Source organism: Phaenicophaeus curvirostris, chromosome 1 (genome assembly GCF_032191515.1).
Source record: "Phaenicophaeus curvirostris isolate KB17595 chromosome 1, BPBGC_Pcur_1.0, whole genome shotgun sequence".
NCBI lineage: Eukaryota > Metazoa > Chordata > Aves > Cuculiformes > Cuculidae > Phaenicophaeus > Phaenicophaeus curvirostris.
Genome location: NC_091392.1, coordinates 4,582,012 through 4,607,882, shown reverse-complemented (window position 1 = coordinate 4,607,882; position 25,871 = coordinate 4,582,012). Strand labels below are relative to the sequence as shown.

Below are 25,871 nucleotides of genomic sequence, written 5' to 3'. Positions count from 1 at the left end.
AAAATCAGTAGTCAAGATAATTTTTTCTATTTCTGAGCTTTGTGCTTACCATTTTGATAATAAAATCCTGGAATTTTCTGGGTGCAAAACTCATTAACAAGTCACAATTATGCCTAATAACTAAAATACTTTGCAGCGAGCACCCAGCACTGCCCTTTTCCCCAGCGACCTGCAGGCAGTGGCTACCCTGAAGAAGGATTTACAGAATAAAAAAGGATAAAAACCCCGTCTCGTTTCACAATCAACGGAGCTGCTCCCCAGCCCCACAGTCGTCTGCACGAGCAGGCAGCTCCTGGGCTGGTGTAAACTGACACAGCTTCAACTGACTCCCAACTGACTCCAGATAATCATCTGGCCCCAAAGTAAAGGCAGGATTCAAAAAGCTTTTCTCACGGAATAGCTTTTATGCTCTTTTTCTTGAATATTTGCTACCAAGACTCACTGTAATGCTTAAATTCACTACGTATGGTGTGCCAATAAAGGGGGGAAACTATTTGTCTTTTCTTTATACCATGGGCCGATGGCGAGTTGTCTTCTCCTCACTAAAAATTCTTCAATTCTTCATTTTTCAAACTTTTAACCAGTTATGCTTCATCTAGCCATGGGAACAGATGTCTTCCAGAGGAAGTGCTCACAACTGACTTTCCCCTTGGATGAAGATGCTCTCTGAAGCAGGAAACCAAGTGGGAGTGCCATGACATTCAACCAGCAAATCAACCTGCAACCCAGTTGCTGTGCCCTCTTTCCATGGACAATGGTGTCCAACCCTCCAGTCATAAAAGGATTCAGAACACAAATGCCCAACCATAAAATCAAGCAGAAGACCAAGGGAGCAGCTCTAATTCTGGCAGAGTTTATGGAGAAGAAACGCAACCTATGAAGTGGCCTTTCAGTACCTGAAGGGAGGCCTAGAAGAAAGCTAGGGAGGGACTTTTTACAAGGGCTTGGAGTGATAGGATGAGGGGGAATGGCTTTAAATTGGAAGGGGGAAGACTTAGATTAGACGTAAGGAAGAAAATCTTCATGATGAGGGCAGTGAGGCCCTGGCATAGCTTGCCCAGGGAAGTTGTGGATGCCTCCTCTATGGAAGTGTTCAAGGCAGCCTGGTCTAGTGGGAGGTGTCCCTGCCCATGGCAAGGGTATTGGAACTGGATGATCTTTAAGGTCCCTTCCAACTCAAACCATCTGATGATTCTATGAAGTTATAGCAGAAAATACAACCACCTGGGGAAGCAGCTGGGTTTGCTCAGTGTTGGGTTGTACAAGGGGCTGTAAGGAAGGTCCTAGCCACACGGGTTGCTCTGGGGTAACTATTTTTGGAATCTGGTTATTCTTCTATAGCACCGATTCTTGATACACACCAGCATAAGTGAAAGGGAAGGCAGCTCTGCACGGCTACAGATCGAGGCTGGTTTCAAACCTATGACCCGGAGGTGAAGGGCCCCTTCTCCCGTTACTAATCCCGTCAGCCACACAAGGCTCCTGAAAATGATGCTTTGGTTTTATTGCCACAGGGGTCATTTATAAAATCATAAAACCCAGGGCAGGAAACCAACCCGGCAGCAGCAATGCACAAGCATGCATAGAAATAGATGAACGGCCGTCGAAACGGCAAAGTTCAGCCCTCCCAGGGCACCTTGAATAATTTACTTGATTAAATGTGAGAAGTTCTGATTAACGGAGTGGAGGAGGAAATGGATAAACGACTTACCAAAAGCTAGTTCTTTATTATTGCAACCAGAAATGACCAAAGACTGCATTTTGTATGTCTGCACATTACAAATGGAAAAAAACCCCAAAATCAGGTTTGCAACATCCAACAATTGCAAATAAAATAAAAACAAATAAAATCCAAGAACTGTCTTGGCTGGTAATTAGCAGGGACAGAATATAAATGAGGTGATATTAAACAAAGAAGGTAACAGTGCACTTTTAATAAACTAATTTCATCCATATCTCCACTGATTTGCAATTTAACAGTTCTATCAGCAAAGCCTCATTTACTTAACTAGACCAGTACTTTTAAAAACATGACTAATTCCTGCTCATTAATATCAATTTGGATGCATTTAAAAAATAGCTCTTAATATCTGTGCAACAGGTTTACGGGCCAGATACTCAAATGTCAGGTGTTTCTCACTGTGTGGTTTAAAGTAGAAATATCCCCAAATTAACCAACAAAGTCTAAAACCACTTTGGAAACAAAGGGTATATTTGGTTTTTTTTCCAATTTATTCTTGTATTTTATTTAGCTCTGAGACCTATTGCATTGTAATATCTAATACTGTCTTGATTTTATTTTTAATGTGCAATTTCCTTCCTCATTTTTAATTTTCAGTTCAACTTGTATTGGCTTTCTTGGTCTTTCCAAGGAGGATACACAAAGTAATGCATCTTCTGCATGATGCCGTTCCGTATCTCCTCCATCTAAACATGAGCCTGATTGTTTGGAGAAACAAATAAAAAGGAAAGAGGAAAAAAGTTCAGCTACAGATGAACATACTGTAGCGACCACCAAAAGTGCAGAGCCTCCTCACCTCAGCTCCCAATTCAGAAGCCATTTAAGCACATGTCTGGGAACAGGCTCCTTGAAGGCAATAGGATTACTCACTTCTTAAGAAGTTACCACATGTTTAAGTATTTGAATCGAGGCCTAATTACGGTGCTGGCCGACTCCTCGTGCGCGCACCACTGGGGCAGAGCTTGCCAAGCCCTTAAAGCCATAAGGACAGGCGTGTGTCGCACGGGCTTTTAATAGCTGGTAGGTTTGTATTCTCAGGCAAATGAAAACAAAAATCCTCAAGCCCTAAAAAAATAATTAAAAAAAAAGTACTTTATAAATATCAGGTATTTACACGTGTGAAAATCTTTTAATGGGAAGTGTTTTTACACACCAATGAAATGTACAAGCAATGGAAAGGTATGTTGACAAAGACAAAAAAAAACCCGCAAAGTATAAAATATATTACAGGTCCACCAAAATAAATTCACACGGAAGAAAAAATTGACACAATAGAAACTTCTTTTTTAAAAAATAGAAGATATATCACAAAAGCTCGAATGTGTTTATTTTATGTTAGTACTAAAAATCAAGGAAAAAAGCTTCATATAATCTCGTCACAAAAATATTTACCAGCCACTTTTTATTTCCACATTACGATTATCTGGCTCAGCAGAAGTAGAGGCTGAACTGTATCCAGACTACAGAAAACATTCCAGAAGGTCTCCTCAGTTTACAACTTACTGCAATTTACATTTTCTCCTCCTCTCGGCACCTTACTGCAAAGGTTCAAGAGGGATTAATAACAAATTGAGAAAGAATAGGACAGATATCTGTATTTACAACATTCATCTTTGTGGCTGCCGAGCCACAGGAGTGGGAGCGGTACCATGAACTACCGAAATCTTCATATCGCTCTGTGCAAATTTCCCTCAGTAGGTGAAAGACAGCATCAGAATACACCCAACTCCAACCCCCTGGCCTCGGACAGTCTGTGAAACGCAACAGCCCCTGACGGAGAGCATCTCCTCGCCACTGATTCACTCCGGAGACATCACCCAAACAGCCGGTGATGGACGGTGAGACGTGAGCAGGCTGGATCCCCCCTGCAACCGAGTCAGCGCAGGAGGTGCCGCGGCGACTGCACAACTTCGATCCTCTGCAAAGTCTTCAGTGTGCCCTGTGCTTCCTCTTCTTGTGTTTTTTATCTTTCTTTTTGTTGGCACACTTGGAGCAGAACCATTGCATCTCTTCTGGGGGTGCAGTCGTAATCCCAACGCAAGGCCTGCGAAGCACAGGAAAATATCGTATCATCTCAATGGAATAACAGCACTTTAGTTTCTCAGCCAAAGAAATGAAGCCTTCCAGTGGGAGACAGGATCTGGCCTTCAAATTAATATAGCAATTATATTATCATTATCTTAATGAATATAATGATTGAACAGAAACCTAAAAAATGCTTGCTTTGAAACAAAAAAATATATATCGAAAGGACACTCAGATAAGAAATCTTATTTTAATAGAAAATATGAGTGCAATTCCAGGTATAATAGTCTAGATTTAAAATAATTTCAAACGCTTCCTTAACATATCTACAAAAAACCTTATGATTTTATGTAGCTGTTTAAGAAAACGCCTAAAAAGTGATTAATTCCCTCTAACTCTTTTGTAAGAGCTGACATTTATATTACTGTTCACACAATGCTTCATAATTTGAAATGTCTCTCTGTATACACTAGGCTCATAATCCTGTAGTTCTCACAAAATTACCAGAATCAGCAATATTTGCCAGCAGTTTCCAAAACAACTGTTATCACCAACGCTCATTAATTAAAAAATAACTCCCCTTCACCGCTTAAAATCTGCTTTTTCAAATTCCACAGAAACAGAGATAAAAATATCTTCCAGATTATTAAATTGGACACAGCAAAGCCATTCAAATATTCCCAGCGTCATGAACCATAAAAAACAAAGAGGTTTTAATAACATAACCCCGATCCGCCAGGGAACGACAGAACAGGATGGATGAGAGCAACTTACCAGTGATACCAATCATCGCAGTCATCACAACCTATCATTGGACTGCCATCATCTGGCTTGTTACAGCCAGGACAGATCCAGATCTGGTTACCCCACTCGTCTCGGATCTGGTGAAACGAAGAGGAAAGTTAGATGGTTTTCAGGGCTGAGCAGGCAGCAAAATTGACATTATTATTTAAAAATACAAGTGTTTTGCTTATCCGACAAAGCTATTCAGCTGTTAGCTACGAATTCTCTGATCATAACTACTCAGCATTACATTTTAATTTATTTTCCTAAACTGTACATGATGACAAAAGCATGAGATTTTCTTTATCGTCCTGAAAACCAGTAAAGCCAGTTACACCACCGACCCCAGCACAGCCATTCACATATAGCAGCCAGGGCTTAAGGACACAATTCCTTCTCTGTCTATACTATCGTGACTTTTTAAATTCTACCCTGTTAACAGCAAGAACGAGCCACAGCACCCTCTGCGTAAGATAACAGGCTCATATGCATGTAAAATATACAGTGCCACGTGTATATATCGCCGTATTACTTATTAGCCAAAGTCTTCAACTTCAACTAGCTGATAAGATCAGGATATAAAAAAAGTTGTTACTGAGTAACTTTCCATTCCCCTTATGACATTTATGTTGCAGTACAATTTACTAAAGGGTAAATGAAACAAGAGAGGCAGATCATTTACAGTATTAGGCAGCTGCCTACTGGATTTACCGTATTCAGAGCATTATGATTTTTTTTTAAATGTTTATATCTTGCTAAGGCCATTATTTATATTTTCACATTTCAAGCGGTTTCTTTAACATTGTCTTGGTAAAAACACACATGCAAAATGTCATGAAATCCACCCAAAGAAGCACAATTAACAATACAAAGTACAAAATGTCTAAGGTATTACCCTGATTTTGTCATTCCTTTACGAAGATTTGCACATTATCACCAAATCTCAAAATCATAAACTTATTTGTTCTCAGCTTTTGTGCATTAGTGCACATTGTGCATTAGTTATAACTTTTTGCTATCTGTACAGCTTACAGAAATGATATTAAGAAGTAGGATATGAAAAATCCCAAATGCTCTCAATGCACTCCCTGCCCCCCACCTCCTCCCCCCAAAAAGCAACTCCATGGTGGTCTGTATATCTTGCACCACTTCCCAAAAAATCGATAGGAATGTACCAGAACTGCAACCAGCACATCCCTCTCGACTGACTCCTCTTAAAGTCCTCATTTTTTTTAATGGTAATTTTAAACTAGAAAACACAAAGTCCAGGGATATAAAGCATGGAACAATCCCCTTCCCAACAGTGATACGAAGTAGGCAACATCATAAACTGAACTCGGTTTTAAAGCTGATTGATTGCAATAATCATTCCTATCTATGCATCTGATATCACATCTTAAAGTCATTCTAAGTTGGTAGAGAAGCATCTGCTCCACAGGTAAATCGCCTGCGCCTGGTGTGAGAAGGTCTGCAGCCCTTTCTGTGGGGTAATCCTGCTGGGGAAGGAGGAGACGCTGCACCACGCTGCTGCAGAGAAGCAATGCTGCGGGTTGTTGGGCTTACAGCTACAGCCCTGTACAACCTGCTCAAGCAGCCTGGCTGCACCTGCACCATCCTCCGGCACGGGCACTGGTGTTCGGCACGCACCCCATCCACGGTGCTGCCTAGTTTAGGCACTGGCATTGCCGGGGTAGGCAGCACTGCCTGATGTTGTCCTAGCAGAAGACAGACATCCTAAATTTTCCAAATGTGGGTTTTCAAGGGGGATGTCTGTCTGCAGAACACCTGCTTCAGGCTTTCAGGGGCTGGAGATGGGCAGGGTTTTCTGTAATCACTGGAACTTCTGCCTGTTTGTTAGCAAGAAATTGGTCTGCTGGGTGAGTGTGTTAAAAATATTGCATAATTTCTCGTTCCTTAATGAGCCAAGGGTCATGGAAGGTGGGATTGCTGGATGCTATTTTAGTACAAACCACTGAGAGTTAACGATCGCAGCACGTTTACTGAGATGCTATCCTACAGGGAGATCCCACATTGTATCTTTTATTTTAAACTGCAAGATCATCCTCTGTCCTCCCCTGCAGAAAGGAGTTCCACACCTCTTGTCACACTGGCTCCAATCTTATCTCTAGATGAGCTTTCCCGTGCGACCTGAGGAAAGCCATTTCATCATTCTGTGTCCTGGATTCCCTTTGTACAAGTGACTAATAGTTATTAATTATTCCCTTCTTCCTCAACCTCACTCTCAGCTTTTTGACCTAAAATGTCTCACACTAGGACTCTCTCTGCCTGTGCACACAGTTGGACCCTAATGCAGTAACAGTGTTGAAGAAAGAAAGAATGAATCTGGAGCCTACGTGTCCTGTAAATTCTGAATAAAGTGCTAAGAGTGTTACCACTAGGAGCACCTAGGAAGAGCGTTAGGTTTTCCTTCATTAAACTAAAATAATCTCTAAGTTATTTGCTTTTAATGCTTCCTGAGTCAAATGGGATGTCATACAGTATTTTGGAAATGTTTCTCTCTTGGGGTGAATTTCCAGGCCTCTGGGAACTACTGCAGTACCTAAGAATGACAATTCCTTTACACCTGTGATGCAGAAGGTGAGGATGTGCATCCCACACCCTGAAGATACTCAGAGTCTATGTGCAGTCATCCAGTGCTGTAACCAGCTAGGGAGTGAAATGTAGCAGCTGTTTAAATAGAGACCAGTAACATGATACAACAGTTTGAGTCTAGCAGTGAAGAGCACCTTTTCCATTAGAAACGGCAGGGTAGATTTACACTAGGAATCATTATAAAAAGAATTAAAAGAAAGAGGCAAAAAATATGCACAGGTTGCAATTAAAGCATAGGAAAGTCTACAATAAAAGCAAGTTTCAGGTGTTTTAAATGGTGAGACTTTCAAACTGCCAGCCACTACCGATAAGCAAGGTGTCACCAATCAAGCTGGAACTTAGCCAGGACAGGGAGGATAAAGACACTGCTACCGCTGTTACTGGTATCTGCTGCTTTTCAAGGATCAGAAACAGTTGGGAATTCCATTTTACACTGCAGTTAAAGCAGAAATTTTCCATAACTCAGCAATCCTCCTCTTGCCCAGAGGCATGTCATAGAATCACAGAAATCACAGAATGCTTTGGGTTGGAAGGAACCTTTACAGGCCAACTAGTCCAACCCCCCAGTAGAAGCAGGGACACCTCTAACTCAGTCACATTGTTCAGAGCCCCATCCAACCTGACCCTGAATGTTACCAGGTATAGGGCCTCCACTACCTCCCTGGGCAATCTCTGTTTCACCACTCTCATCGTAAAAAATATCTTCCTTATTTCCAGTCTAAATCTACCCTCCCTTAGTTTAAAACCATTACTCCTTGTCCTGTCACAACAGGCCTTGCTTAAAGGTCTGTCCCCAGTTTCCCTGTAGGCTCCCTTTAAGCACTGGAAGGCTGCTATAAGGTCTCCCTGAAGCCTTCTCTTCTGCAGGCTGAACAATTCCAAGTCTCTCAGCCTGTCCTCGTATGGTAGGTGCTCAAGCCCTCAGATCATTTTCATGGCCCTTCTCTGGACCCCCTCCAACAGCTCCATGACCTTCTTGTGCTGAAAGCTCCACAGCTGTCCAAACTCTTTTAAAGAATGCAGTTCCTGCATCACGTAGGGTGGGACACTTCCAAAGGAATGAAGAAATCTTAACGGTACCAAGAGAGAGGCCAAATTCAGAGGATATATCAAAGAAACTAATGAACTACCTACGGAATTTCTGAGATGCACGAACATTTGCAATTTCTGTATGTTGAGGAAACCAGAAAAGGGATTAGTGGACTCTACACATTTCAAATGAGGGCTAAGTCAAATTCTTGATGTTGCATGAGGGTTTTGTACATTACCTGACTGACAGCAAAATCCATGGTGAGCTTGACATTTGAGGTTTCAATTCAGCACTTATGAAAGCATTTATAAAAAAAATCTTCACCTCCAAAAATAAGTGGTCTAGTTCAGTTAGCAGAAAATACCAAGTGAGATATAACTGGGCTTGTCAGAATAGACTTAAACATTGAACTGAGAACCCAGAAAGAAATCAGTCTGAGCACTAGTGTTTTAATTAAGTTATTACCTATCAAAGCAACTGCATGGAAGCAAGGGCCAGATAAAGAATAGCTTAATAGAGAGCTACATCACAAGTCCAGGTACCATCAGTTTCAGATGATGAGTCATGTAGGAGCTCAACAATTCAAGAGATGAATGTCACTGGCACTGGGACAAAACATGGCAGCGTGTGTTACCTACCACGTATGTACTGACAGTCTCGGTCACAACACTCCGAACTGGAGCTTTGGAACCTCCTGCTGCTGAGATAGCTGGAGAGGGTGGTGGGATTAGGACAGGCGAGACAGTAGTTTGTGGAGGAGCAGGAGCTGGGGCTGGAGGAGGGGTGACATGAACAGGAGCAGGTACTGGTGATGGCACAGGTGGAGGTGTTTTGGGCCGGTTCACGGGAGTAGCAGGTTTGGCCTCTGGAGCTGGTACCACTTTGCTGATGACTCTGTAGGACCAAAAATGAGAATCATTAGAGCTGATGGGCAAGAAAGCAACAATTGATCACTGATCATATATAAAGAAAATACAGGGCAGCTAATACACATCACCTTTGAGTAATCAGAGAGGCTGTTTCAACCCAACACAAGGACTGTTGTCTTAGCCACCCCCATCCACTGGACAGGATAAAGCACAGAGCCATTACAAAATGATTGCCAGGACTGCTTGAACCACTCTGTAGCTCGCTGTCATATAAATACTTTCTGTGGCTTTACTAAACCTTGTTTCGTTAAGTTTTATTACTTTAGCTCAATTTGTGGGAAATATTAGAAAGGAAAGTTAATCAGCTGTGAACAGCACTGATTTTAATCTTCAAACTGAGAGACGATATCATCCTATTAGGATCCTACATTAGGGGGTTCTCCAAATATTTGCTAGTTTGGTATTTCTTTCCCCAAATGTTTATGGAATCAGCAGTGGATCTAGTCAGGACAAATAAATGACGCACACTATATACTCAGCAGTTAAAATATTGCTACTTACTCAAGTAGCTGAAGTAGACAGGATGTAGCTCTAGTAAATACACAGTATAGAATAACCTTGCCCAGGAAGGCAGATACATAGAGGACCCAACGTTTATTAATGAATGTTGATACACAGAGTTATTGACGTGCATGCAATTTAACGGACAAGACAGAAAAATCCTTTAGTATAAGGCTCTAGATGAGAAATATAAGGAGAAGGAAAAGGATAGCTTAGAAAACAAAACAAAAAAACCCTCAAACAAAACACAGGATAGATCTATTTGTTTTACCATGTTTTGATAAATCATTTAACTAACTTATTTATATTTGAATGGTAACTGTGGGAGTGCAATTGATTTGTGATGGGACTGCAGGAAGACGGTGATTTAAAGAAAGGTTAGACATTCCAGAGAGGAGGAGACCTTAAGAAAACAAAAAAAAGGAGTCATCAGTAGGAACACCATGATGAAAATTAAATTCCAACAACCCCCAAGAATGAGGAAAGTCCAGCTCCACTCTCAGTGGGAATTTTACATTCAACTTTAGAGTTTACTGCAACTCTGTTACGATATTCAAAAGGCAGTATCGCTATGACCAGAGACACTGCCTGCATTTCAAGTCAATAATTCAAGCCATCATTTGAGAAAGGCTTGGAATTAGACAGTGTTTAATGCTTGGCTGAGATAGTTGCGTTCTTCTCTCAAGACATGCCACTTGCACTACTAAATCAGAACTACGGAAAGTTATATGAAAAATAGACTTAGGAAACAGAGCAATGGGTTTCATATTCCTGCCTAACTTGCCAACTGTGGCATCACATCTACCTTCTGAGACCTACTATGAGTGACCAGAGGAAAAAAACCAAACCCAAAGAAGTTTAGAAACTTAGAGCAGAGTAGAATCTAAAAGGCATTAGATGATTTTTCCATTAGCAACACAGAGGGCATTCACACCACTTTATGTCCTAGTGATGGTTTCAGGTACCTAATCTGGAAGCTCAGGCTCTTTATTAGTGTCACCAAGGTGCTAGACTGTGCAGAACTCAAGAGTATGGATGACTTGCAGAAAGATTGAAGTCCTATTATCAGGCCATCCTGGAAGCAATCTATGCATCAAATCCAGCCTCTTTTTTATATTAGTGGGGTACATCTGAGAAGCCACTGTTCTCTCCTACCAAGGAAGTTTTCTCTTTGGCGCTTGTATATCCATGATGTGTCACGAGTTCAACAAAAGTCTTAGTGCAGGGCTTTTTTGGGCTCCTGACAGACTGGCCACCCTGACTCAGATGCTCATTCTGTGCCTTCCTCCTTCTGCTGCTCCCACAGAAAGCCCTGGCTCCCAATCCTGAACAACCAAGACCTTGGCTGGTGGCACCACTTCCATGGTTTCCAAAGTTACCCTCACGACTTGAGAGCCATCTCTCAATAAAAATATCTCAGCAATAATAAAAACAAGGAAAGGGACAGGCAGTAAAATGTTTGGCACAGCAGAAGTAATTTGGACAGTTTAAAACATCATTCCCCTTCATTCCCTGCCACTCTTTTCTACCCCCTCCAAGTAAACAAAGTCCTGCTATGAGGCTCCCCTTCCGGGAGCCAATTCTCCCTGAGTCTAGACTAGCTAATAGGATTTTAAACACAACTTTGCACACAGTGTAAACAGTCTTAAAGAAATATTAGCTAATATAATTTGAACAAGAGTGACCATGCCCAGCTAACACATGAAATTAAATCAAATAGTTTCTTGGTCTAGATAAAGCCAGGGTCTTCGAAGCCAGCGTGCTAATAACTTCAGAAGCTGCAAGGAACATCAAATATGTAACCTTCTAAAACTACAAATATTCATTAGCGGGCGACACACACTTGCTGACTGGCTGGTTTGCTTGAAGTCTGCAATTAGGACATGTTCAGTATATAGGGCATCTTGTTTATCTTGATTTTATAGCTCAGTTATCAAAACAGGAGATCAGTATTTTGGAGTACGCTTGTTCCTACCACTCCCTTGGGCCTAATGAAGTTCAGAGACTTTAGACTCTAGAGTGGAGCAATGAATGGCTTTGCACTACACCATTAGAAGTGATGGAGTAATCTCAGTGATGGTGGTTTAGCCTGTCCTCTGTCCTGAAGAAGGGGCTGCACACATGGCAATACGGAGGTGGGAAGAAATCAAAGGGAAATAGCAGTCCCATGAACAGTAATTAATGTTACTTCAGACCTGGGGAGAAACATGATATCAAAACAATATGTAAATGATGGCAGGATGTATGAGCTCTATTCCATAGACAGGGCACAGAGCACACTGCAAGTAGGCAGCACTCACTGCAGCAAAGCTTTGATCCTTCTGGTACCTTGGTCCTTGCTAGGATTTAGACTCTGTTTGGACATCACCATACACACATTATTATCTTCTTTCCCAAATGTGTTTTTCATACGCTTCCAAAATTAGCACTTGTAAATTAACAGTCTGGAAGTACAACACTAAATAAGACAAAATTTCACCTTCTTCCTCATCCCAGTTCAAAAACTCTAAAACCAAGTCTGGATTAATATTTTTTGACATAATCAAATACAAATGAACATCAACCACTATCGAGACACTTGGAGGCTCATGACAAGAACTACACTTCTCTGCAGGCTGCTTGTCTGAGAATACATCACAAACATGTTCTACACACAAAGATAAAAAGTCAATTAAAGTTGATTTTGAATTAAAGTAGTTCCTCCTGAATGAAGGGGTGTGAGAAAACCCTTGGAATAGATGTGGTAATAGCAGCCTTCATAAATCGTGAGTAAAGCTTACCACTCCCTTTGAAAAAAAACCAGAATTAATGTAAACATTGTGCATGTGGTTGTGTCCAACCTAAATTCACTCTGAATTTCTTTCAAAATGCTAGCAGGAACTGTATTTCTTACAGACCCTTAGCACATTTATAATTGAACACATGTATCGATACACCTCTTCATAATGCTAGAGCGAATAAAATCCCATCTTCATCATTACTGTGGGGCAATCACCCCATTCACAGGTACAGATCCAAAGCCAACCAGGATGCAAATGAAGTATCGGCTTGCAGGAAAAGTGCAAATTCTACCAAGATTTTAAGTGTCTCGACAGTTGGTTTATAATCAGCTCTAACTGGCATGAGCTGTAGCACACTACATCTGGAGCAAAATGAGGCTCTGAGGTGTGAAATGGTTTCCTATCTTTGATAGTAATTTATTTGATTTCTTTCTGATCCTTATGGCTGAAAGTCCCATTTACTTCCTTGCATAAACACAGGGAAAAGACGTGCAACGAAAGGAAATGGCTTTTCAAAAATAGGATATGAGCCACAGGGCTGAGTGATTGCTATGGGTGATGAGCTCCAAAAAAATGCTGTATCAGTACTTCAAAAGGTCTAGTAAAAAAATCACAGCGATCTTTGTTTCTCAGAGGCAGAGCTCCAAAGAAGATACTTTTCTGCCCATAGGAAAAATAACATTTGGAAAGTCTTAATTATTTTCAGAATCCCTGACCCATTTTTAAACATGGAGCAAAAGCTAAAGGGGTCTATGTACCTAGGAAAATGTACCATCAACTGCACTGACATAATTAAAACTAGTACAACTCACTTGGATTATTACAAGTGATATTATTATTTATTGACAGTCCCTTATTAATATACGTTCCTTGACACTAGAAAATTAAGTGGTGTAACTATTTTATTACTGAAAAATCTCACTGAGATTATTGCACCAAAAATAATGAGACCTATGGGTAAGAGTGTCAAAACCACCAAGGGGAATTAGGAAGATTTCCATACGAGTTTAGATTCTTCACAGATTAGAGGTGATTTTGAGAAGTTTATTCCAACCCTAGAGAAGAATCAGTGCAATTTAAGCTCTGTAATGCAGAATAATTCCCATATTACTTTTAGAAAGGGAAACTTAGTTTTTATCTCTTATGCCCTGCTGGATATTTTATTCTGTGCAAACAAGTCACATTGGCAAATACAAGCTCCACAAATACGTGCTATGACCAACTCGTGCATTTGCAGAGTGCCTAAATGTATCAAACCTCTGGTGCAGCTCCTAGCACTTTCGCAAGATTTCAGTACTTAAACTTGAAATAAAAAATATATTTTTATGTTATAAATTGCTTGCAATGTTATGTTCTTCTCTATCAAGGAAAATGAACTTTTAACACTTACTCCAAGATGTCCATTTTTTGTAGAAGCTGCCTGGTCTCATACAAACAGCATAATTTCCACGCAAGTGTGCTGACCTTCAGTGGTGCACGCAGAGCTCAACAGCCCACTTTCTATTTAATCACTATGGCAAAACCCTGCAAACAACCCCTCATGGGCAAATAAGTTTACTGAGTCTACAGGCATCTGGTCACTTAATCTCATTCACAAGTTTCTTGCTTCATCTTAAAATGGTTTTAGGCTGAAAGATGGGAGATTTAGGTTAGATATTAGGAAGAATTTTTTTTTACTGTGAGGATGGTGAGGAACTGGCACAGGTTGCACAGAGAAGTTGTGGATGCCCCGTTTCTGGAGGTGTTCAAGGACAAGTTAGATGAGGCTTTGAGCAACCTGGTATAGCAGGACATATCCCTGCCCATGGCAGGGGGCGTTGGAAATGGATGGTCTTTAAAGTCCCTTCCATTCTATGATTCTATGATTATGTTGTCCCAGGATCTCACAGCTCTGGTGGCACAGCAACCTCTTCTAATTTACAGCCTACATTCATAGCAGATTAATTCCTATTTGGTTTCGTGCCAATATTGTTCTTTAGTTTAAATATTTTTCTCCTTCAAAACTGTTTGCTTGCCTGCTGTATTTGTAGCCAGAAATCATACCCCTTCGTCACATGTGAGACTAAACACACAGAGTTGTTCTCCTCTCCTATCATAGCAGACTCCCCTAAGCTCCCTCTAACCATGCTCCAAGCCCCGCTCTGCATCTGCTCTTCCCAATTCATCCTTCCTGAACACAAGCTGCCTTCAAAAACTGAATAAAACATGTCAGATGAAGGATCAACAGCTTCTCCTACGATGGCTCAGACATTTCCACTATCTCTGCTAAAATTGCCTCTTGCAGTACATCTTATGGTCATGCCTGTATCATATTGGTAAGTCTATCATTCTGTGATCAACTAATGATCCCTCACCCACTTAACGCACCTACCATAGTGACACATCTACTGATCAGCTCTTTACTTCTGGATGAAGTTTCTATTGGTACACTTCAAATGCAAAGCCTTAACTGCAGTTTTTTTCATTTACTGAATTAAATACCATTTCTTCCTTCAATTCTAGGGGATCCGGTTCTTTCCAGACAATCATCAGATCCTCATTTGTACTGACATGGTCCTTCAACATTCCTGCCAAAAAAAAGCATCAGTGTTCTACCCCCTTCTGTGACAAAATTTTAAATGAGATTATTAAATCAAACCAGTCCTGAAAGACAGCCTTGACGCTTCCCTGCTTACTACAGGGGGGTTGGAATAGATGACTTTCATGGTCCCTTCCAATCCAAACCATTCTATGTTTCTATGTTCACTGGTAACCTCCTCCCTGGTCAGATAAGCTCTCTTACAACTCTCAGTTGCTATCTTCCTTTCAGTTAGTTCCTTCCTACTGAGCAGTTCCTCTGTTAATCCTGTCTTTGCCAGCTTCACTGTGAATGTTCTGTGCGATAGTATTAAACATTTTCATGAAATCCAGCTCAGATTTGCCATCGTTTATTCATCCAGAAGAGAATATCCCCTCTCCCAGTGGTAAGACAGATGTCAACTTCATTCCAGCTACGGCAATGCAAGTATCCCACCTCTTTCCCACCACAGCTGAGACTTCCACCTTGGAGGGTAAGTGATTTGATCCTGCACCCAGTGACTGCCTCCCCAGTCCAGCAGAAATCACTCAGCAGCAGGAAGCAGAGGCAGTTGCTCTCAGCATTCGTGGTGGAAACAGATCATAGAATCACTGAATACTTTGAGTTGGAAGGGACCTTAAAGATCATCCAGCTCCACAGCTGCTGCCATGGGCAGGGACACCTTCCACTGAATCAGGTTGCTTAAAGTCTCATCCAACCTAGTCCTGAACACCTCCAAGGACCATCCACAATTTTGGGGAACCTGTTCCAATGCCTCACCACCCTTGCAGCAGAAAATTTCTTCCTAATATCCAATCTGAATCTCCCCTCTTTCAGCTTAAAACTGTTCCACCTCATCCTATCCCTGTACTCCCTGGTAAAAAGCCCCTTCCTGGCTTTCCTGTAGCCCCCTTTAAGTACTGAAAGGCTGCTATAAGGTCTCCCTAGAGCCTTCTCTTCTTTATACTGAACAACCCCAACTCTCTCAGCTTGTCCTCATAGAGGAGGTGCTCCAACCCTCAGATTATCCTTGTGGCCTCCTCTGGACTGACTCTAACAGATCCATGTCCTTCCTGTGCTAAGGACTCCAGAACTGAATGGAATACTCCAGGTGATGTTTCAGGAAAGCAGCATTTGGTGCAGCCCATGATACTGTTGGCTGAGATGAATACTTGAGATGCATGGCAAAAAATCAGCCACTGCCACCCAAAGCTGTTGCTGGGACTGTCAATGAAAACCAGCTGCTTTACCAAAGACTTGTATCAAGGCTGCTGGTATGGTTCATTTCTATCTTGTGTTGTATTCCATTACTTCCAAGCCTTTAATGAGCCCTTCCTCCAGAATTTGTTTTATAATTACGTGTACTGCTGTCACTGGGTGTCTAGTTTACTTTTCCTTTCTTCCCTTCTTCACCACTTCTGTTTTTTTTCCTATTATTTATTAAAATCAGATTTATCAAACACTACATTTTAAAATAAAAAGAAATGCATTAAAAATTACTTGTCACTGAGTCTGCAAATTTACAATCCAATTCCCCTAGAACTCGGGAGAAAGACAATCTCATTCCTTGATTTCAGTGTGTAAAGGTCCCTATATTTTGCTTCCTAATTCATTATGGTATTTTTCACTGTCATAAAGCTATTGCTATTTTCCATCTCGCCTCTAAGTTAAGGAGAGGACGAACATAGGATCAGAAGGAAAGTATTCTTTCTGTTCTTGGCTCACAGCTATACCATCCTTCATCTGCATTTCCATGGTCCTCCTTCTTCCCTTCTCTTTCTCAATATCCTTCACAACATTTAATTCAGTTTGACTTCTACCAAGCCTGACTTCACCTCCACAATCTTTTGCCTTGAAGATGCAACTTTGCTGTAACAGTTCCTTTCTCTTAGAGGTAAAATACTTATTCCCAGTGTTCTTTTGGAAAGATTTACTCATATAATTCACTCTGCATTCATTTTGCTAAAAGTGCCTCTTTCCCACAGGCAGAAAACAACCATTTTTTAATCCATTAGGTCTTCAGGCCAGCTGACATTTCTAGCTAACTCCTTTGGTTTATGGACATTTGCACTCTGGAAACTGAATTACAGGTCTCTACTGTTTATTTTTCCATTACTTTAAGGGAAACAAGAGTTCTGCCCTTGGCCTCTGCCCTTAGTATCTGTTACACCAGGGTATTTCTCCCAACAACCATCAACACCTTTCTGCCAATGACTCCAAAATCTCCCTCTCATTCTTTCTCACCATTCTGACTTACATCTCTGGATGGTTCATCTCCAGTCTGACAAAACAAAACTGAGCTGGTAGCGTGGTGTCTCGGTATCTTTCATCTTCTTTTCTCTCTTATCATCAATAACAAGCTGCTCACAGCTTCAATGTGAAAACCACCTGGCATTATCCCTTTCTGCTGAGCTCTCAACAGCAAACCCAGAAGCTGGTAGAACATGTTTATTATGCCAATGAGCTCTTTGCAAACTTTCCCTTATGTGCTTCTTGCAAAATGTCCTTTATGGTCGTTTGTTTTGAGAAATGTTATGGGACGCGTGATCTAGAAGCCTGCGCATAAATCAGTCCTACATCCACCCTCAACTATTGTAGACTATGAATTTTATTAACTACCAGAGTGTAACTTCCAGCTTTTCACTAAGAAATGTTTTTGTAAGAACCAACCAAACTGAGTCCTGAACTTGGAGGCTCTGTACAGCTACAGATCAACTGCTCACAGGACAGCTCTACTAGATTCAGGTAGGACCATAATTTCCTTTTGTGTTTACGGATGGCTACTTCTCTATTGCCCACTTGTCCACGTCCAGCTCTCAGAAGCTGTAACATAAATCCTTGGGTCTACAGAGTTTCTGCACTTTTGTTTACAAACTTCAATAAAAGAGTGAATAAAAAGAAGTGCCTCTGTCAATGACAAGAATAAATCAGTACCTTTCTGTTGCACTCATCTTTTATGGAGATAAAGTCTATTTTTTAAACTAATACCCATCTGCCTTTCTAATCTTTCACATATATTTGATCAGTTTCTCTTGTGCTTTATAAGGGCAGCTGCTCATGCCCATTTACACAAGCAATTCACTTATGTGTCTAAACCTGCCTGAAGTACCTTTATTTATTTTTTTTTAATTGCGGAATACAGTACACGCTATTTTTTTTTTACTCTTGAGCAATAAGCAGCAAAATCAAAGAATCTCACAGTAAGCTGTTTTGTTTTCTAGTGACTCAAGCCTTTTTATGGACTCACTTTTGGAGTCATTACCCAGTGTGGCCAGCAGCAAAATGAAAATAATTTGCCACAGCCTACCACCAACCATAAACAGGATGAATAATTAGTCTGGGTGGCTTCAGTAATTAAAAAAAAAAGGCATAAAAAAAACTAAGGACGACATCTGAAGTTGGAAATAACTCACACTCAAAAGAAAAAACTCTTCTAAATCACCTCTAGAAATATAAACAAAAATTATAATTTTCTTGGTTTTGGTAAAAGGGATACAGTATTCTTCACTTTTTTTTCATGTAAAAGCTGCAATCCCGCAGCAAGGGAGAGGCTGGGGAACCTCCACTGAAGTGAAGGAGACTTTGGGATGGATACAAGACCACACATGGGGATTTTACTGCAGGATCGAGGCCAATATGTTACACTAAAAAGGAACAATTGGGAAGGGGATATGAATCAGACCCGAAACAGTATCTTCATTAAAATACATTCAGCATTTAAAAAGGCATTGAAAATCAGTCCTCCAGCTCTTATAATTTAAAAGACTACAGAACAGAAAAACGCAGGTATTTATATACACACAAAGATTTATGAAAGCTGTAAAGATCACTGGAATTCCTTAAGCACACCTCTGCAGCCTTGGAGAGGAGCAAGATCATTTTTCATTACTCTGCCTCCTCACTTAGGTGGTCTATTGATCATATCAAAAATGATTTCACCATTACATGCTCTTTTCTGTCTTACAGCAAAAGCGGGATTGACACCCAGAGCATTAATTCTGTTAACCAGTCATTCTCGGCTAAGTGCTGTAAAATAATTGGGAGACCCATTAGTACTGCAATAAACACAGACTTGTGCTGCCCTGACTCCATTGTTCGATTTTTCCCAAACAGTGGTTTATCCTTCCACATTTTTCTCCCTGAAGTATCACTTTTTCCCTCCTCTTTAATTCCACAATAAGTTCTCCTCCAGAGCTTTCTGTTGAATAAGCAACGTCTTGCAGGGTAACCAACACTGCCCACAGCTGTGTCCCACAATAGCCCCATGCTGCTTGCATTACGTCTTTTGGAGGACTTGGTCACGGTGCCTTAACTGCTCCAAACACTGCTCTTATTCATAAAAACGTGTGGAAGGAGGGGCTTCCAGCAGGATTCCTTTACCTGTTTCCCCACCACAAAACACTGAAGTAAATGGAATGGGTCATGAGCTACTTGGATGGTAATGCAAACCTATGGCTTGACAAGTCAATAAAAAGCCAATCCTCTCCTCCCCAGCCACACATAAGGAGCCAAGGCTAGAGGCAAACAATTTGGATGTGCCTACACAAGGAGGTTAATGAACCCCATTATTCAGTTATTGTGGGCAAACGCTATGAAGACAGTAATCTAAATTATCAAAGCCTGAGTACCTCTCTACTAAACAGCACCCAAAGTTCAAAAGTTTCTTCACATGGTCTGATGTATCCATACAAGAATAACCCTATTAAAAATTTAAGCTCCTTGAACACCCACCAGAGATGGTACTGTAAAAATAAGAAGCACTCTTGGAAACTACCTAGGGCAGAATTATAGTTTAATTGAAGTTAATAGCAAAGTCCTGTCTTGAATAGTTTTTTTCCACAACTCCCAGGAAACTGGAACAATTTTCAGGAAACGCTTATTCATGTTACAGCAGCAACTACTGATTCCCAGTGAGCTTAGGGGAATACCATTGTGGTCCTTGCCTAATTTCTTGTCTTCAACCAGGTCAGTAATAAGTGCAATGATGGATTTGTTAATACCACCTTCTTCTCCTCTCCTCCCCTGGGGCCATTACCTTTTCAAAGTCTGATTGTGTATGCGTTGTGCATAGTTTTCCCAAGAAAATTCAATCTCTGGAGAATTTGCAGCTCAACTCCTATGTAAATTAAGCTTGTTGCAGATAGAAGATCCATCATTTAGGCATCTGTGTGTTTTTGGAGAACATTCCCTATAATAAACTTGGTGGTACTGTGCATACTGCAGGTTAGATAATAGTTTTACAGAATTTCAAAAAGTATTATTAAAGAAGCGTTTTACTGAAATTCTGTTGCCCAACCATGTTTGCAATTAAAACAACGAATTCTTGAGCAAGCAGCAGTGATGTCCCAACCCATGCGGATTTATGAAAAATAAACTCCTCCGACAGTCTAGTAGTGTTTCAGGTAGGGTTATAGCTTCAACGAGGAGATTTTCTCAAGCTGCATTTCCTTTCAGGCTTCCACTCTTTCATTCACATCCTATATTGACAACTAATAACAATATGCGCTACGAGAACCTTACTGTGGTAGAAGTTCTTAGATGGATGATCGCAGAAACTCAGTGTAATAAAACAGAAAGCAACAAGACAGGTTCCCCTGTCCTCTTAGTCCCAAATATATGCTTCTGGGTCACCAATATTACACAAAGAGGTCACACCTGCTGGTCACAAAACAATCTGGTCTATATTCCCACTTGGCTTTAAGATTTCCTACAAAGGATGTCAGCTAGCTATTCTGGTGGCTTTTGTCATGGGGGCATCATGCAGTCAAGTGAGCCTCCAAGCAAATATAAATTAGGCCTTGGACTGATAATACCCAACCAAGCGATAAAAAGCCTTAGGGGAATCATCTAAATATCTGGATAACAAAACTTCTCCTAACCTTTAACACTTCTAGGATTTTATTGTACAATCCACAGCTTTTTGATACGCATTTTTTGTAGACGCATACACACACATATCTGAGCATGTGTAGTACTTTTTGGGGAGAAAGTCAAATACCAACTCACTTTAAAAACAGGTAAGACAAGGGGCAACTTCATCGGAGTGGCAAGGCACATTTACAAGTTAAACACAGTTAAAATAGAATCACAGGATCACAGAATGGTTTTGGACAGGACCTTAAAGACCACCCTATTTCAATACCCCTGCCATTGCCAGGGACACCTTCCACTGGACCAGGTTATAGACTCATAGAATAACCAGGTTGGAAGAGACCCACTGGATCATTGAGTCCAACCATTCCTATCAAACAATAAACCATGCCCCTCAGCACCTCGTCCACCCGTGCCTTAAACACCTCCAGGGAAGGTGACTCAACCACCTCCCTGGGCAGCCTGTTCCAGTGCCCAATGACCCTTTCTGTGAAAAATTTTTTCCTAATGTCCAGCCTAAACCTCCCCTGGCGGAGCTTGAGGCCATTCCCTCTTGTCCTGTCCCCTGCCACTTGGGAGAAGAGGCCATCACCCTCCTCTCTACAACCTTCTTTCAGGTAGTTGTAGAGACCAACGAGGTCTCCCCTCAGCCTCCTCTTCTCCAGGCTAAACAACCCCAGCTCTCTCAGCCGCTCCTCATAAGGCCTGTTCTCCAGCCCCTTCACCAGCTTTGTTGCTCTTCTCTGGACTCGCTCCAGAGCCTCAACATCCTTCTTGTGGTGAGGGGCCCAGAACTGAACACAGGATTCGAGGAGCGGTCTCACCAGTGCCGAGTCCAGAGGGAGAATAACCTCCCTGGACCTGCTGGTCACGCCGTTTCTGATACAAGCCAAGATGCCTTTGGCCTTCTTGGCCACCTGGGCCACTGCTGGCTCATGTTCAGTCGCTGTCAACCAACACCCCCAGGTCCCTCTCCTCCAGGCAGCTTTCTAGACAGACTTCTCCTAGTCTGTAGCACTGCACAGGGTTGTTGTGCCCCAAGTGCAGGACCCGGCCTTGTTAAACCTCATGCCATTGGACTCTGCCCAGCGGTCCAGCCTGTCCAGATCCCTTTGCAGAGCCTCCCGACCCTCCAGCAGATCAACACTTCCACCCAGCTTAGTGTTGTCCGCAAACAAAGGTTGCTCAAAGCCTCATCCAACCTGGCCTTGAACACCTCTAGAGGTGGGACATCCACGACTTCTCAGGGCAACCTGGCTTTCTCCTTCTTATGTTCGGTTTCCAGGTTCCTGCCTGATGGCAGAGCTATCATACAAAGTGGTATGAGTCTGGAGCCTGACATTTTAAACTAAATTTGCGGACCTGATTTCCTCAGAATATATATCCTGCTTCTAAGTCACAGAGCACTGAAACAGCAACCAGTGAGTGATGCTCTCCTTTGTGGTTTGGCATGAGTGTAAGAAGCCATGTGTTCTTTTTTTTAAAATCGTATTTGAATGCAGAATAAATTTATCTCACAAATAATAAAATTATTTATTAAAATAAATAAATAAATAATAATAAATTTATCTGTAGAATAAATTTATCAAAAATTACAGCTCATACTTTTTCTTAGGTTTATATCAGCTGTGGTAGCAGTTGGAATGTCAACATCTCATCAATAGATACGCTTTTAAAAAACTTATGTCTATGAAAAATGATTGTGCTTAGGAAAAATAACTAGACAAAAAAACCCCATCATACAATTGAATAAAGCTATTAAATTCGGCTTGTCATTCGCAGTTGATGTAAAATTTAAAAGTTTATACTAGCTGTGGTTTGTTGCTTTTTTTTTTTTTTTTTAATAAAAGATAGCATTTCTAGTTCCTTCCTATGCTAACTCAGTTAGAAATCTCCTTTGATAACACTGGAGCAGAAAAAAAACCCAGTGAAAACCCCTTCCAACTTATCATTCAAATCATATCTAAAAAGGTGGTCATAAATATTTTAGAACCCAAGCAAACTAATAAGAGCTAGGCCCATTAAGGATAAGATCTTTTACAACAAATTAAATAAAACAATTTATTGAAGCCTGGACTTGAGATAAACTAGATTTACTAGCTGACCTTTTATTCATTTAAAGAACAAAATTAGCTCTAATTGCATTAGAATAGAATCCAGTAAATTTCTTCTAATGTGGCATCCATGCAAGTATTGCTGTAATTGTTTACAACTAAGATGGAAATGCTCTGATTATAATCTACTTTCTTCTTGTTTTACTGTGCAGTTAAGATACTTGCAAAAAAACCAATACTGTTTTCTCCATCCTTCAGCAACAGCATATTTTCATGTCTATTCACCTAATGTTATTAATAGCCACCTCTTTTGAACTGATGCATGTTGTAAGAACGCTTGCACACCAGAGAAGCTTGAATGCAGAGATCACTTTGAATCTGAGAGCAATATGTACTCGTATTCACGGAACCATGAAAGGAGATGATTTCTCTGGCATCACTGCTTTGTATGTTGGTCCAAGCAGAGGAGCCAAGAAGCAAAATGACAGAAAATAAACTGTTTACTACACTGCAAAGGCTTTTTCCTCACCATGGCTGCCTTATTTGCATTCACTTGTGTTGCTGTGCTGCGTTTATATCATGATGTGAATCTCCATTTCAATCACCATCAATCTGACACTTCTTCAGACACCTGAAAGACTTTGCGGTCTCACAAGGATCTGTAATTACTTCCATTAAAGACAATGTTTTATATGAAGTTCCCCCAAACAAGCCAACATCCAGTTGCACAGGTTCTTCTCTTTAACAGAAGAAATTGAAATAACTCATTAGTCCATCTAGTTTTTACTCATCAAATGCTATTAATCTTCTAAAAACTTTTCTCATACCTTTCCATGGTCATTCGTGGTATTTTCAAACAATTCCATGACAGTAAACTCCAGAGATATGCTAACAGAAACACAACATTTCTATATTGACGTTTGGACTTGATGATCTTAGAGGGCTTTTCCAGCCTTAGTGATTCTATATGATAATTACCCAAGATTCAGAACTTCATTATCAACACAGATGAAACCTAGGTTCAACTTTCCCTTAACATCACTCAGCATAAAAGCACAGCTCTTGTTTCTGCCTTTTATGAGCCACTTAAAAGGCTATGATCTTGCTATGGTCTTTTCAACTAATAACTCTAATCGAGGTCAAAGAGACTTCTGGTATCATTTCACAGGTCCAAGCCTCACACAGCTGTGTAATGGTTCGCCTCAGAGCCATGCCAGTCCTTTTCATAATGATCACAACATAGGAAAATTAAAATATACTCTGAGTTCAGGCTGAATATTAATTGTTTAGGATGAAAGTAAAAGTACTCTTTAGAGCGGGGCAGCTCTACTGTGAGCCCTGCTGCATTAGACACCAGATCAATATGCAACACAAACAGTTTCCAGAGCCACATGTCACAAACTGTATTTACCTGTTCATGGCAAATTTCTGCCTGGCTTTTGCCTTGGGAAACGACAAATCCTAGCAGCTATTACAAAGCTCCATAAGTTCTTGTTTGCCATCAATCAGAAGGTGCAACTGGGTGATAGAGCTGTTCCAACAGGACAACTTTAGGGTACCAGTATGGTGAGCAGCGACGAGACATAAGGTAGCAAAGGGAAACCAGTAAGCAAGTAGACATGGGGTACTAATGACTCAACTCTCATTTGGTTATGAAGCCTAAATTAATCTCAAGGATGAGTGTCACGTGGAGAAGATGAAGTTCCCCTCCTAGGCCCTGTACAGGTGCTGCAAAAAGCTGGAGCAGAACCAGCATTTCCTACCAGCTGCCTCCAGCATTCTTGGGCCCCTGAAGATCTTGACCTTGGCGTTTAATTCTCCCCTATAAACATTGAGCTAAATCAGCTTTGTGTATCTCCCATCCTGGAGTCGGGGTTTAAACTCTAGGTTCTACCATGCTAAGGATGAAAACACCTGAGGTCCTCAGATGGTGGTCAAGGTGCCAATGAAGATGCACAAAGGAAACTGAGATAGAAGTGAGTTTCCCAAAAGGCCATAAAACAAGTTGTCAGTATCTCTGACCTACTACAGGCTGGCAGGGCTGACGATGACATACACATATGATTTGTAGCAAGCAGATGTGAGCCTTAAGTCCATTCTCAAAATGTGCGTGGGTATGGGGAAAACAGGGGTTAGATAAGATGAGAAGGAAAGTCAACTCTTTGGTGGTAAAACATAGCTTTGAAACGTTAATTTAGAAGTTCAGCCTTGAAAATATGACTTAATTTTCCCCTTAATAAACACTTGTGTATTTCCTGCAAAAGAGGAGTTTTAAAGTATTGATAGCTCCTCAAGGAGGAAAATGGATTTGTGGGCTTTAAAGGGACGTTCAAATCTGCACAGCGGGACAGATAATGGTTCTGAGAAAGCTGAAGCTTTCACACAGCAATCTGAGGCACCAGAATTTTAGATCACACTCAAATATTGTGAAAGGAAGAAAGCAGAAGTTGTTAAAGGACAAGAAGAAGCCCTGATATTTGGAGTGGGTGTGTCCCATAGGAACTAAGAAGTGACTGAAGTCCTGTAGCAACATCAAACCAGGAAAACTCACAGTTACCTACTGAGGAGAGGTAGTACAGCACAGAAAAAGAGAATAATCATCGAAGATGCCATTTTAACATAAACTGGAAAAATGAGCGATTTAGGAGATTTAGTTCATAATGGCTATAAAAGAGAAACAACTACAGTAGCAATATTAAATGTGATGAATGGAAAGGAAAAATCTGGTGTTCCTGCTTACCATCAGACATGAAAGTGTCCTCTAAGCCATTGAAAACAACATAAATAACCTGATCAAAAGAAAACCTTTACATACATACACAGGACCAGCCTAAAAAGCTCAGTGACGCATGGTTTCCCCAGCCTCTCCCGCCACCTGTTGATGCTGTATGATCTCAGAATAGGGATCATCCTATTTACGCTTCTACAGTACAAAGTAACTATTATTTGTATAACAGCACCCAATAATTAGGGAGCTAATGAACCAA

The 25,871-nt window shown here is 40.9% G+C and overlaps 1 protein-coding gene across 1 annotated transcript in view; it reads right to left on the bottom strand.

The window, feature by feature from the left end:
• Nucleotides 1-1,707: 1,707 nt before the first annotated feature.
• Nucleotides 1,708-25,871, bottom strand: part of TAF3 (TATA-box binding protein associated factor 3) — a 125,331-nt gene continuing 101,167 nt past the window's right edge. Inside the window, exons 5-7 of the mRNA XM_069867996.1 lie at nucleotides 8,831-9,086; nucleotides 4,541-4,647; nucleotides 1,708-3,785 (exon numbers count right to left, since the gene is read on the bottom strand). Of these exons, the coding sequence (XP_069724097.1) occupies nucleotides 3,671-3,785; nucleotides 4,541-4,647; nucleotides 8,831-9,086 (478 nt within the window). The 3' untranslated portion in view covers nucleotides 1,708-3,670. The remainder of the gene's footprint in view (nucleotides 3,786-4,540; nucleotides 4,648-8,830; nucleotides 9,087-25,871) is intronic.